At 36.1% G+C, this 15,351-nt stretch overlaps 1 protein-coding gene across 6 annotated transcripts in view; it reads right to left on the reverse strand.

The window, feature by feature from the left end:
- Positions 1 to 15,351, reverse strand: part of LOC135219088 (tetratricopeptide repeat protein 23-like) — a 224,105-nt gene that overhangs the window by 108,528 nt on the left and 100,226 nt on the right. For all 6 annotated transcript variants that reach the window (XM_064255519.1, XM_064255516.1, XM_064255515.1 and 3 more), the window contains exons 6-8: positions 12,201 to 12,326; positions 11,383 to 11,508; positions 8,056 to 8,240 (exon numbers count right to left, since the gene is read on the reverse strand). In XM_064255519.1, the coding sequence (XP_064111589.1) occupies positions 8,056 to 8,240; positions 11,383 to 11,508; positions 12,201 to 12,326 (437 nt within the window). The remainder of the gene's footprint in view (positions 1 to 8,055; positions 8,241 to 11,382; positions 11,509 to 12,200; positions 12,327 to 15,351) is intronic.

Raw genomic sequence — 15,351 nt, forward strand, 5'->3', positions numbered from 1 at the left:
TTCTTGCTCACAAAACGAATAAGGAATCTGACACTTGTACTAAACCGAACACACTCTTGCCGAAAAAGCTCCTTGAAGCCTCCTTCCCCCTCTCCCCCTCCCCATACCCCGGGCATACTCCCACGTCCGCCTTACTTGGTCATTTAATGATAACGGTTATTTTAAAAATTTACCTCGCCGTCACACGAAGCCTTAAAACGCATACGTGCATAGAACATTTTTACTCACAATGACTTTTTCTTTCATTTCTCGAAATATTTGCATAAACTCGTGTTACACCCTATTATAGTTTTGTGCTGCAGCCATATCAGGAAAGATCTCTCTAAATTATTTTCCGATAAAAGAAAACATAAACAAACAAATCCAGCAAGCTCAAACCAAAGTGCGTGTATCACTGGGAGTGGCGATCTCCCTGCCTAGCGTGTGACCTCGAGCGGCCATATTGAAAGGTCTCGGTCCAGCTCATGGTACTATACTTTATTACTTTTATTATTTTCATTACTACTATTACTTTTATCTGTTTAATATTATTATCATATTATTATTATTATTATTATTATTATTATTATTATTATTATTATTATTATTATTACTGGACCAAATTTCACAGAAAAAAATTACCTTACAAAAACAGGTGGCCTAAGTACTCCAACAATTGTGGTCAAGACCTAAACATCTGCTGTTGGATCTAAGCAGTCTAGCATACATGGTTCCTGTAAATTACAGGACTTTCTTAGCATAGTCACTAAGCACTAACTAAACAGTAATGTACAGTCACTAAACACTAACATTCACAATACACTTTCACTCACTAAACACTAACATTCAAAATACACTTTCACTCACTAAACACTCACAATTACTATACACACACTTATACACTCACACTTGACATACACTCACTCAATAACTAAACACTCACTGGATAGTTAACAATCACTAAGCACTCACAATACACTAAACACTCAGTAAGCACTCATAAAACACTATGCACTCACTATATACTCACTATAACTCAAATACAGTAAACATTGACTAAACACTCACTAAACACTAAACAATTACTAAGCATTCACTAAGCTCTGACTATACACTAAACATCCACTTAGTACTTTCTATACACTAAGCATTCACTAAACACTGAATACTCACTAAATGCTCATTAAACCCCTAAACACTGATTAAACAGTGAATGAACATCCACTCATTACTCACTAAACACAAAATAAACACACACTAAACATTCACTAAACACTAACAATCATAAGACATTTACTAAATACTTGCTAAACATGCACTGAATACTTACTAAACATTAACTAAACACAAACATTCACTAAACCCTAAACACTCACAGAATGCTTACTCACTAAACATTCGTTAAACACTAACATTCACAAAACATTTTCATTAAAATCTAAACACTAACTAAACATACTTACCCGCCCTAATGTCCCCCTTTCAACCTTTCTTTTTTTTATGTAATTACTACAATTGTCCTTAAAAAAATTAGACTAATTTTTGTTTAAAATGTCAGCAATAAATAACGTTTTAATAAAAACAATGTCATTGATAAACCTAATTTATCATTTCCTGTTATTGAGTATACTCAGTAAAGATCAAATCAAGCCAAAAATACGCCAAAGAATTTTTTTCTTTTTAAATAACGTCTGCAATTTTCTAAAATGTCAGCGATAATGCCTGAATAAAAACACTGATTGATAGACTTTCTCATTTATTATCACCTGTAATTGAATATACTTATGTATTAAACTTCTGAATTTATAACGACTCAACATACTAAGTGCAAGTGCGCATGGGCTTACTATATATCTTTGTCCCCCTATCGCAAGTCAAATAAATGGTCAAATAAATGGGGATATATACCCTCTGTGGTTCAAACAGATCATGGAGGAGAGTTGCCATATTTTTTGTGGTCTGATTCATTGTACCATATTTCATTATAAGTTCATTTGACTATTATTATCACGCGTTATAACAATACAGAAGAGAATATTTTATAATTTTATCACCGTTGATGTTTCTCTAATCACAGTAAAAAATACTTAAAATCTGAATTTCATATACATGGCAATTATTAATTTTATGAAACATTCATCGTTTCACTTACAGAATCCATTTATACTCTCTCTCTCTCTCTCTCTCTCTCTCTCTCTCTCTCTCTCTCTCTCTCTCTCTCTCTCTCTCTCTCTCTCTCTCTCTCTCAAAAAGTACGCTGTACATATTCTTTAATTTAAAAAAACTGGAAAATATCAATGAAACAAATGGCTTCGCATACGGAATCCATTTATACTGTGCTTTGACTTGGGTGTAAAAACCACAGTTCTCTCTCTCAAACAGTACACGTACATATCTTTTAATAAAATAAACAACAGAAAAGATCAATTAAACATTATTTCACTTACAGAATCCATTTATACTGTGCTTAGACTTGAATGTAAAAACCACAGTTCTCTCTCTCTCTCTCTCTTACATTTTAATGAAAAATGCAGTAATTAATATATTTTAATGGAAAAAATATTGTAATTAGTGAATACACAGTGTTGCTCTACAAAAAAGGTGAATTAGTGATAATTTTAGAGATACTGCCCAAGGAAAAATCCACAATTCAGTGAAAGTTCCCTGTGAAAAAGTGAGTAATGTGTTCCACAAAAATTCGGAACAAAATGGACCACAGAAATGTGAAATGTGTAATACCGGGGAACTGTATATGTAATAAAGTGTGTTAAGCCTGGGTCACACATTGGCGATTTCTGACCGCGACTCTCGTAAAGTCTAGGTTTGGCGATCAATCTCCTATAGTCGCGGTGCTTGTGCTCCGCAAAAAAAGAAATGTCAACTGATATCGACTCCATGACGACTTAGCAATGAACCATTACAACAGCATTTTGCAAGTTGAGAAGAGATTACGTATTTACGTAATTTATTTGTGATTTAGTTACGTAATATTCCGACTTACGTAACGGGAATGTACTGAATCGTGAACATGGATGCCACACACACATATACATACATATACATACATACATACATACATACATAATAACATACATAGATACATACATACTTAATATATATTATATAATATAGGATTATTATATATCATATATCTATATATATATATATATATATATATATATTATATATACAGTAGTACCTCGAGATACGAAAGCCAATGCGAAAAATTTAACGGCTCTACATACGAAAAGGTTTCAAGATACGAAAGGTTTCTGAAAGTCCGAGATTCGCCCAGATAACAATTTTGAAACTCGCGCTGCGCGCCGCCATCTTAGTACTAGTAGACTCGTCACCATCCTCTTGCTCTCCCATTGGTTCCTGATGCTAGTCACCACCATGAAATCCTTCTCTCCTATTGGACAGCTTCCCTCCCATCATGCATCTTATACGTATACGTGGTGGCGTACCTATCTCGGCCTCTTCGTACCAACATCTTTATCGTACGCACACGAAATTCGTTCGGTCCACCGATTTCGTTTAGTAACGTAAATTCGTTAGTGATTTCGTTGCAGTACTATTATCGTGTTGTGTGAAAACTTTATTGTGTTACTTGTACGTAAATTACTTACAAGATAACGTAGTCATGGGCCCCAAGAAAGTTGAAATTCACGGAAAGAAGCGCATGCTCTCTTTGGAGACAAAGATGGAGATCATCAAGAAGTACGAAGCTGGTATGCAATTGAGTGTGATCGCAATGGAATACGGCCATAATCCGTCGACAATAGGCACCATCCTTAAACAGAAGGATGCCATCAAAGCAGCTACACCGTCGAAGGGCATCACTATTTTGTCCAGCAAGAGGAGCCACCTGCACGACGAGATGGGACGGCTGCTCCTCGTCTGGATAAAAGACAAAGAAATCGCTGGCGATACGGTAACGGAGACAGCAATCGCCCACAAGGCCAGCGCTAATTTTGGCGATTTGATTGCGCAGGCGGAAGATGACGGAGGGGAAGGGACTTCAACGCAAACCCCAGAGTTCAAGGCTTAGCATGGCTGGTTCGAGAAATTCCGTAAACGGACTGGCATTCATTCGGTGGTGCATCATGGGGAGGCTGCAAGTTTGGACACGAAAGCGGCTGAAGCATTTAAGAAAACTTTCGACGAGATGATGACCAAGGAAGGCTACAGTTCTCAGCAAGTCTTCAATTGTGATGAGACTGGCCTTTTTTGGAAAAAAATGCCTCGTTGGATGTACATCACGGAGGAAGAGAAGAAGCTACCCGGGCATAAGCTTATGAAAGACAGGATTACGCTCGCACTTTGTTCAAACGCCAGTGGGGATTGCAAGGTGAAGCCCCTACTGGTGTATCATTCCGAGACTCCTCGAGCCTTCAAGGCCCACAAAGTGCTGAAGGAGAAGCTTCCAGTGATGTGGAGGGCTAATGCAAAAGCCTGGGTAACGAGGCTTTTGTTCATGGAGTGGGTAAATCTGTGTTTCGGCCCGACAGTGAAGAAATTTTTGGAAGAGAAGCGCCTCCCCCTGAAATGTCTGCTGGTGTTGGACAATGCCCCTCCCCACCCTCCTGGACTCGAGGAACATATCCTAGCGGAGTATTCCTTCGTCAAGATTCTTTTTCTTCCGCCCAACACCACCCCTCTCCTCCAGCCCATGGACCAGCAAGTGATAGCGAACTTTAAGAAGCTGTACACGAAACATCTTTTCAAGAGATGTTTCGACATCACCGATACCACACACCTTGCGTCAATTTTGGAAGGAGCATTTCGACATCGTCATTTGCATCCGACTCATCGACCAAGCTTGGCAGGAGGTTTCGAGGCGAACCTTGAATTCCTCGTGGAGGAAACTCTGGCCTGATGCCGTATCCGCCCGAGACTTCGAGGGATTCCACGTGGGCGAAGCTGGTGCTGCAGAGTCAGAATCAGTTGACGATCCCGAAACTGTTTCCCAACCAGATCTTGACGAGATCGTTGCACTCGGCAAGTCCATGGGGCTGGTCGTTGACGAGGACGACATCAACGACCTTCTCGAGGAGCACCAAGAGGAGCTTACGACGGATGACCTGAAGGAGTTGGAGGCTTTCAACATAACGTCGTTCAAGAGGAGTTCTCTAGCAGCGGCGAGGAAGAGGAGGAGGAGCCTATGACAACAGCAGAAATTAAGGATGTTCTAGCCGCTTTTCATAAAGTGCAATCGTTTATCGAAAAAAGACACCCCGAAAAGGCTCACACAGGTCGTATGCTTGCGCAGTTCGATGACGTTTGCCTGAGTCGTTTCTGGATCATTGTGAAAAGTAGGCAGAAGCAATCTTCCTTGGATAGTTATTTTTTAAAGAGGCCTTCAGCATTAGCAGGAGTAAGCAAAAAGGAAGAACCAAGTGATAAAAAACAGAAAGTTGAAGGCAAAAAGGAAGAACCAAGTGATGAGAAATAGAATGTTGAAAGTGGTGATGAAGTTGAAATTCTGTAAAAAAAAAAAAAAAAAAAAAAAAAACCTACGTAAAAGAAAGAAAAAAAAAAGTTAAAAACCAAAAAAAGAAAAAAAAACTTTAATTTTTAATTTTTTGTGAAGTTAAGTATTACAGTTTTGTTAATATGTTTCGTAAATTTTAGTTTTATAGTTTACCTTAAATTTTTTATGTGTTTTTGTAAAGTTAAGTGTACGTACATACGCACGTTATCTGCCATTTGTCCTCCTCCTCCTCTGCCGCCACTTTCGGAGATAGCCTCACTCGAAAGGTAAGCTTCCACATTTTACGTTACAGTAATAATATTTCTTGTACACTAATATACACTTTATTTACAGGTTTTGCATTTTTATTATTAAGTTACGTATTGCATGGTCCAAATTGTTGTAGTATTTCATTGTTTATAGGTCAATTTAGCTTTATTATGAAATTTACTGGGGTGTTTTTGGAGGGCTTGGAATGGATTAGCCATTTTACATGTAAAATGTGGTCCAAGATACGAAAGGCGCCTCGGAACGGATTAATTTCGTATCTCGAGGTACTACTGTATATATATATATATATATATATATATATATATATATATATATATATATATAAATATAAATATAGATATATATATATATATATATAATATATATATAAATATATAATATATATATATATATATATATATATAATATATATATATATCTATATATATATATACATATATATATATATATATATGTATATATTATATATATTTATGCTAGATACTAAATCAATATTTTCCATTTATCTCCCATAGATTCAGTGTTTTTCAGAACCCCATAAATCTTCTTCATGATCGTATTGAGTTCTTGGTGTTGACCACTTGTGTGTTGCACGACTTAATTTTTATACATAAAAATACTCCTACTGCCATGAGTGAGGCAGATCGAGAGGATTTAGTGACACACGAGTTCGTCTTCGTGATTATGTAAACTACCCTGCAGGCTTCGTTCATTGGCAGGAATCAATGATATAATAAAAAATGCCTTTTCATACTTCATAAAATCTTGTTGAAAAACTAAGTAAATTTCCTGAATAAAACTTATATTTGAAGTTCACAAATTATATCAAGACTACCTACTGAAAATCTTCAATGTAGTATGTATTTTACTCAAAATAGAAAATGCCTTTTCATTTCTTATACTCCAGAACTTGCCAATATATTGACTTTGATTGCAATGAACTCAATAAAGAAAATCATGTAAAAAACTGTGTAAATTTCGTGAATAAAAGTTAAATTTCATCTTTATTTAAATTACAGAATATATTTTCGTTTAAGTTGTATTCAATGTCATATTTAGATATATCTGAAGTTCTCAAATTATATCAAGGATACAGAAAATCTTGAATCCAAAGCCGAGGCAGCTGTGGGCAAATAACTAAGCCCTTGAACTACATTCATAGGCTGCCGACGCACTTAACACATTCTGACTCACTATGCAGGCCCACTTCTGCACGTTGTGGGTTTGCCAAGTACATGGCGTATGTTGTACTGAATGCCGTAAGTCGCCATTGCGTGATCAAATGCCGTAAGGCAAGATGCCATTACGAAATTGTTGAGTGTTGTGCCATGACACGGCAACTTTTGACAGTAGTTGTGGAATGACGGCGACTATGCAAGGCAGCCTTGCATAGTCGCCATCCCTGGCTCAAAGTCGTCAAACTCGGGGACTAGGTTACGATTTATGGCAAATTGGTTGTAATGAGAGTGTAGTGGGGTCGTAATGGGCAAAATTTCGGCAGTTATGACATACGCGGTTTGAAATCGCCAATGTGTGACCCAGACTTAACGAACAGATACTGCTGATTCGTCAAATGCCCTTATGATCGTTGGGGCTGGGAGTGGTTAGTGCAAATGATTGCTATACATCTAAGACCATTATTGGTTCCTTTTGATTATAAGAGACCCAATCAGGTGAGGCTCATAATTACATAATTAAGAAGCGTAATATTAGCAACAGGGCCCTGTGTAACTATGAAGGAATATACACATGTGTTAACTGTATCTATTCCATAAAGCAAATGACCTTTTCTAATGTCTCAGGATAATGTTCCAGCACTACTGGATATTGGTGGGGTTGGAGTGGGATAAATGTGAATTAAGCAAATAATAATTTCCATTGATACAAAACCATAAAACAGGGGCATAAAAATAAATATGAAGGAAATGCCCTCATCAGAACAGAAATCCAATTTCAATGTGTACACACATGTCGACCTTCTTGAAAACAAAAAAACTAAATGGCACCTCTGTGAGGTGTGTTCCGGTGCCAATACTCTGTTATCGGCCCTGATAATCGGAAATCGGCGCTAGACAAGCCCCATAAAACCGGATTGCAGATAACAGGGACTGCCTTACATGTTTTCAAGCATGCTAAATCAATTGCAGATGTCTGGTAGGGCATATTTCTTAGAATCTGCAACTAAACAAGACATTTGGTTCCAATTACTTTCCCTCTGAAAAATGAGTGATTAAATGAAAAAAAAATGGCATTTATGATAAAAAAAAAAATTCAAGATCACTAAAAATATAACCAAGAAATTAAGAGTTTACCTGACTTGAGTAATGTTAACAGCTCTAGCTAAACACTGAAGGCCTTTTTCACTATCATCTTCACTTGTCTGTCCTCCCCCTTCCAAAAGAAGTTGGCCAAGTTGCTGTAAAGGTCCTACCAAGCCTGGATCTTCAGGACCTGTCCCTTCTTTTTCTATTGTGCTGATTGTTAACTCCAGTCTCTCCTGCAACAGTTGTTCAACATAATTATAACAACAGAAAAGAGATTGCAATGAAATTATACAAAGGAAGAACAATAATCTGTAAAATGACTTGACTCAGATATAAGAGATAAAGAACTTAAGCAAAAGTTACTGGTCTTTTACAACAGTACCAAAACGTTTTGTCATAACAATTGTTACTCTAAATAAATATATAAAATGAAAAATAATATCTATTAAACAAAAAGTTACAAGAAGTATGAAGTACATAAAACCAGTGAAATAACTAATAACTATAATTTAAAGTGAGTGTCATGTTAAACTGTTATCTGACTTTGATGGGATTTTTTAAACTACTTATGCTGCCAAAATCAGCACTATCCACATTGCAAATGCAAGTTTATGCTTTGGTCTAGGCTATGGGGTAACTTGATCACAGTAACAAGTCTATTAAAAGATACATAATCATATTCTTGTCTGATTCTGATGAAACTTTGTATACTATTTCCAAAATGACAAGACCTCTCTGGTTGGGCTGCTTGGGTCCTCGCCCGTGTTTAATCTCCGCATACATGCCAAATTTATAACAACAGAGAGATAAAACCATCTCTCCCATTACAGATATCAAATAGCATCTTTTCCATTACGCAGAATTCTAAGTCCGTTACATAGGTTCATGATTGAGAATGTTTTTTTATGCAATAGCAAGAAACGGAATCAGATTTTCTATCAACATGGTTATTTTGGTGCTGTTGCCAATATTTCAAACAGCTCCACGTGCGTTTAAATCCACTGATAAGCCGCTTAGGTTTTCTCCAGGGGTCACTTTCAGGCAGGCCAGCTAGTGGGCTGAATTTTGATCGGTCTAGGGTTGAAGCTACTCAGTGCAGTCCAAGCCTAATTGATTTTGTTGGTTGGGGCAACTCTTACTGGTGTGACTGGTATTGTAGACCACTCAAGGAACATGACATCCAGTGCTTTCTCTCTCTCCTCCTCCTCCTCCTTTCTCTTGTCAGTGTCCGGTGCCAGGTTACACTCCTGATTTCTTATAATTCTCCTTATAATAGTGGAGAGAAATTAAAATTCTTTTACTGTGTTAATGCTTGTTTTTTTTTTCATTATGTATATGAGTTTTGTGCTATTTAGCAGCTCTTCTCTTTTGGGTCTTTTATTGTGATTTTGTTCATGATGAGTAAAGAGGGCCCTTCTTAAAGGTGGCACAAAAAAAAAAAAAAAAAAAAAAAAAAAAAAACTAAGAGAGTTTGGTAGTAGTCATTCTGTTATACGAGTGGTGGCATCCTTCTACTGGGAGTGTAAAATCGTAGATGAGACTATTTCTTTTCAAAGATGATTCTGGGGGAGCCAACTTGTTCTTGAGAAGTGGCTGACTAGTTTTCATATTCTTATAATAATAAATCAGAGGAGTAATCTTCCACCCTTCACAGTTGTTGAGATATTTCAATTTATAATTTCCCCGAGTTCTTTTTCATTCTTTAGGTACTATTTTTGATACATAAAACTTTTATGATAGTTTTATGGATCAACTTTTGTCATTATTGGTGGCCTTCATATTCTCACTATGCCACTTATTCATGAAAATCTAGATTTGCTGCTCAACCACGATATTTCATAAATCATTATTTATTAGTGCTGGTATCAATATTCCAACCTACCCTGAAAAGCAATGAAACAAAACAAATTGTGAATGCATAGTGAGGAAAATATATCATCTGATGTGGGAATTCACATGCAAATTCCAGATGGTTATTCTGAATGAATATTTGTCTTCAAGGGAACAAAAACATGAAGTCAGTCTTGGTTTCACTGTGAAATTTTTCAAATTCGTCTATCTACTTACGGATATAAATCAGTTTCCAGATCCCTGCACTGAATGGGAAATTAAAGTCATAATGCTGGCATAGAACAGGTTGTTTTTATGTCATTCTACTGATACAGCAGCCAACTAAAGGGATGTTCAGATTCTTGATTAGCATATTCATTTGTTACAAATTATGGTGAAAAAATGTCACTTTTATGAAGTCCTTTAGATGACTTAAAGTTGTAAGATAACATTACCGCACTTGCCAAAGATTTACTGCATGAAGAATCAATAATAATACATATGCCAATTAGGAATAAAGGTGAACTCTTTTATTAAGCTTTGAATTATGAATTACAAATGGTTTACTTACAAAAAAAATGTATGACTAAAAGAGAGGAAGATGTTAAGTAATATGTCAGGAATTCGTTAAGGATACAGACGCAAACACTGAGAGTAGTTAGCTTCTTTAAAATTAAACTGGTTCTGGTGTATGCTGAAAAAGACTAAGGTTCACTTTATGAGTGGCATTAAGTAAATTAGGAGGATGGATTATTGGAAAAAATTATGAATTATGCACATCAAATAATGCACCTAAAAGTGTGTAAATTATTGGGTGGAAATATGGAGGACCTCAACTTTAAAATAATTGACGCGAGCTCCTTTTAGCATAGGAATACCATTAATAATTTAAAGAAAATTTCTACTCCAGTCAAAAAAATTTTTTTTTAGAAGCCAGATTTGTTTTTCTTTTAAGAAGCTTGATCTGCTTCTTGATTCGAGGTTAGTTGATTAGGGTTTTTCATTGTCTCCTTCGCTCACAGAGACACTCAGTTTGGTATTTTCCTTAAATCACCATAAGATATAGGAAATTTTCCATTTTTTGGCTCACAAAGTTTGTCCTTGCTTCACATGGTGCACTTTTGAAGATTTCTTAAGGTTAGCTATTTTCTTCCTCACTTCAAGAAGTTAAAGCACCTGCTCTTTAGGTTCTCATACCTATTCTTGCATTTGTCCATTCTTCAACAAGGTTCCATTCCTATTCTTGAACACCTGCTCCCTTTGGAGCCTTGGATTTCTTCAAACTATTCCTAGGAGACTCCTTGTTTGACGATATGGTATAGAGAACCATAATTATTAAATTACTATTAATCAACTGCCAAATACTGGATGTATTATTAACTAAATTTTTCTAAACACATCTCAAAAGAAAAGAACAAAATACAATCCACAGTGAAATACTGAAGCACAGGTATGTAATAGTATACTGTATATTGTCTTGTATAAGGTGAGTGATTAACTATTACAAACTGAAATCACAAATTATGTACAAATTGCAGACATTACTTTAGCTTTGGCGAATTTCCTCCTCTTCTTGTAAAGAGTTGCTTGAGCACAAAGAACTTTCACTTGTAAATCCAGAGCACGATCCATTGTTAGTGATGGTGTCAGCCTCTTCTTTCTTTTTGATATCTAATCCAGGGGAAAAAGCTTGCATGAATTGATGGTCAAAATAATGTTTTGTTCAAGAAAAACACTGAATAAATATATGCACATTTCTATTTCCTCATAATGAAATTAATGCAAATAACCAATGATAACTGGTACTCAAGAAATTTTTCTGATGGCATTCCATAACTGTAAAACAATTCATGAAACATGAAGGTGTAGTATTCAGCAAATATTTTTTCGAAACATATTAACATTAGGCATCTGCCAGCTTCTATAAGAGAAGCATTCAATTCCAATGTTCCAGGATACTATCTCACATTATTGCGAGATACCATATGCTTTTATGCTACATCTGTGAAATTTACCAAACGACCTCTAACCTATTATAATATGATAGAAATGGCCAAAACGTTATAGTACACAACAAATGTGAGAATAATCCTTAATCCCGTATTTTCCCAATCACTATTCATTCCTTTTTTCCTCTCAGTGATATAAGGATTGTACAACTCTAGACAGAAGATAATGAAAGAAGATACATGGATACTTACAAATAAAATGGAGGATAGTATTCTAAACATATTTATTTTTTAAAAAAGCCAAGATTCATGGCTGGAGTGTTGACGGAAGATCATATAATACTTATGGACGTTTATGAGGGAAATGGTGTCTAGCAGCTGGATAATATATGGGTAGTCAAGACAAATACTCACCATTTTAGTGTATATCTGAGTGTGATGCAATGCAAGGCTTAAAGATTCCTGGGCTCCAACAAGTTGTCCCAGTATTGCTCGGGCTTCACCACACACAAGGTAACCCCATAATAAGGTGTGGTGAACCTAAAAGTATACATGCAAGCAAATTAGATTTGTTTACTTATGATATGCTGAATGTATAAAGAAAACCAACTTCAGTTTAGTAAGTTTGCAAAAATTGCATGAAGTTTTGTTGTTCCTCAAGTTGCTGCACTATGCAAATTTCCTTTAAAATAGCGATCAGTAATATATGAGAGTTACGGTGTCAGAGATCTCAGAGACAATGTTACGGTGTCGAAATATCCTGGGAAGGGTTACGGCCTCTGAGAGGGGTCCGCTTCAGGTTCAATATGAAATAATAATAATAATAAAAAAAAATATTTCAACACCAACAGTTGAAACTGGGGATACGAATATAGAAAGAAACACTAACACAACAAAGGTTTATTTACAAGCTTACTAACAAAGGTAAATGCAGAATGGTATCTCCTATTTACATAAAAAGATTAGAATCTTACACTGCATGTACTGGGGGAACAGTGAGGACATTCAAATACTTGCTAGTCAATTTGGCAATTCGACACTCTGGCTTCATAAATGTAGAGCGGCAATTGCAGTCGTCCTCTTGACTCCATATTGCAGAAACTAGTCTACTTTAAAGGCAGGAACTCCCCAAAACCTGTAGCAGGACCTTTTTGTCTCTGAAGTCTGCTCGACGTCGAGAAAACACGGCCGTCCACTCCTGAAGACGACTAGACCAATATCCAACCAATTCTCGAACAACTCTTCTGATTGATTGATACTTCGTCGGTTCCTTCGTCTCTGATGATCACTGCTGCTGATCTCTCACTGATAATCTGATCTGTGGCTCTTACTCTCTGTGACTAACTGGAGTCTCTCTTTTACGATCTCTCGCTCTTACGATCACTGCTCTCCAAAGTTTATTCGTCGTATTTATACGGCACTCTGGGGGCGGAGCCTACGGCGAGCGTCACAGACTCCAGGGATTTCTAGAACTTTTTAGATGAATCTAGACGAGGTATTGCACCAGAAAACGCGGCATTTCTCCCGACACATTGGCGTGTGTTTGCGCTCCACAACACGCCCGACGATTCCAGAACAGCCGCGAGAAACAGGTTACAGGCGCCTCCAACACGGGCGCAAAAACCTCCTTACTGCCGAACTTCTCGAAAATGCGTTCTCCTTTCCTTTAACTTTCTTTGCTATGAAGCAATTACCATCACAATGAGCCAAGCCATTAACACTTTCTCGCAGCCGAAAAACCTCTGTAGTTTTATTCTAAAGCTAAGGTAATGTTTTTTCAAATGTCAGTCAAGCTTGTTTTCATAAAAATGGTAACCAGTAACATTGAGGGCCATGCCTTAAACCACCTAGTAACCTGGCTAAAGGAAAATAACTTTCTTCGTAATTATGCAAAAGAGAGGTACTTTTACTCTTAAACCTAAATTGCTATTTTTTACGCCAAAAACAAACTGTAGGCTACCACTTCCCACCCGAGTAAACTGGCATAAACAGAGAACAAAAATTTGCACATTACTGATCCCAATATTTTCATTTATATGAAATATCTAGAAGAAAACTATCACAAATCTTTTTTTACACTGAATAGGTGAAGTGAGGAAGGTAGCGGAGTTTGTGCTAAAGAATGAGAAGACTGATGTGTCTTTTGAAGCCAAGGTGAGAATATAAGAAGGGATTATTGACCAATCTTTCCGTTAGGCACACGAAGTTTGGATGTTGAATGCAAAGGAAGAGATAAAGAGATTAACTGTATGTATAACGTAAGGGGCATGAAAAAAACTGAAAGGTGACAAATGTGGAGATATGTAGAAGAGGTAAGAAGAGTAGAGTTGGTGGAACAAGCCATCTTGTATCATTCAGGTTTGGTTCTCTACCATCTTCCCCATTCAACAGATCTGTAAAATTCTAAATCCACTAACCAAGGACTGCTTTCACTTCAGACAGCAACTTTTATAATGGAATCCATTGTTCATTAACCTTCCTAAATTCACATCCCTACAGAACAATTTATTATTCTCCATAAAGCTCTTGCTCACATTTTGCTATCAATTATAATTTATGTAATTATTCTCCAATTATTCTTATTCGTCTTTGAATTTAGTAAGTATCTTCCCAGAGCTCTCATATTTGCAACATTTTAGGAAAGGGTAGAAGGATTATTATTATAGTTTGTAAAAGTAATATTTTGAATGTTGCTATTATAATTATTATTCATTCTTATCTATTATTTGTTCTAATAGTTTTATATCTCCAATTCTGGTTCTTACTTAAATTTAAATTACATGTGAGCATTACAAGTGAAGTACATTTATGTCAACTTAGATCTTTTCTCTCACTTTCTTCTTAATTATCTTATCCATCCTTCTGTATAACTGCACAAGCATCTATACCTGGAATAATCTTTGTCTTTCTTCCCTCTTCCTAACCTCCTAAACCTCTATGTAAGTACTCCTCCTGACCTTACAACCCCATCATGGAATTTTATGTAAACTATCCTTTTTTCATCTTTAAAATTAGCACACAATTCATCTCTTTTCTCCTTGTATACTGTTACCAATTCCATCTTATCGAATTCACTCGTCTTAATTATATTTACAGCAAGATTTTCACAAATTCCTCTCCAACTTGAACTTATTTTAATCTTAATTCCCTCTGAGTAGGTGAGCACATTCCTTTAACTGACATATATGTCTATGTACACAGTGCTCCCCCACTTTTATGTGGTATTAGGTTCCAAAACTCGCTGTGGAAGTGAAAAAAAAAACTCTAAAAATGCTTATAACTGCCAAATACCCAGTAACCCATAAACTAAAATGCCTATCTGTCTATTTTACCATTTCGCTGCGTAATTTGGGTTAAAAAAATATACCATAAATCATCATACTAAAAAAAATTAATATTTCAGACAAAAATACACCCCAAACCATCATCCTAAAATCCAGACATCTTAGATTAGTACCCTTTTACATCTGTTACTCTTAAGTATTTATGGCCCCTAAAATGCTTATACCCACGATTTACTCATTTCAAAATATTAATATTAATGTAAACAGCAAAATATCTATAG

Source organism: Macrobrachium nipponense, chromosome 1 (assembly GCF_015104395.2).
Source record: "Macrobrachium nipponense isolate FS-2020 chromosome 1, ASM1510439v2, whole genome shotgun sequence".
In the NCBI taxonomy this organism is placed as follows: Eukaryota; Metazoa; Arthropoda; class Malacostraca; order Decapoda; family Palaemonidae; genus Macrobrachium; species Macrobrachium nipponense.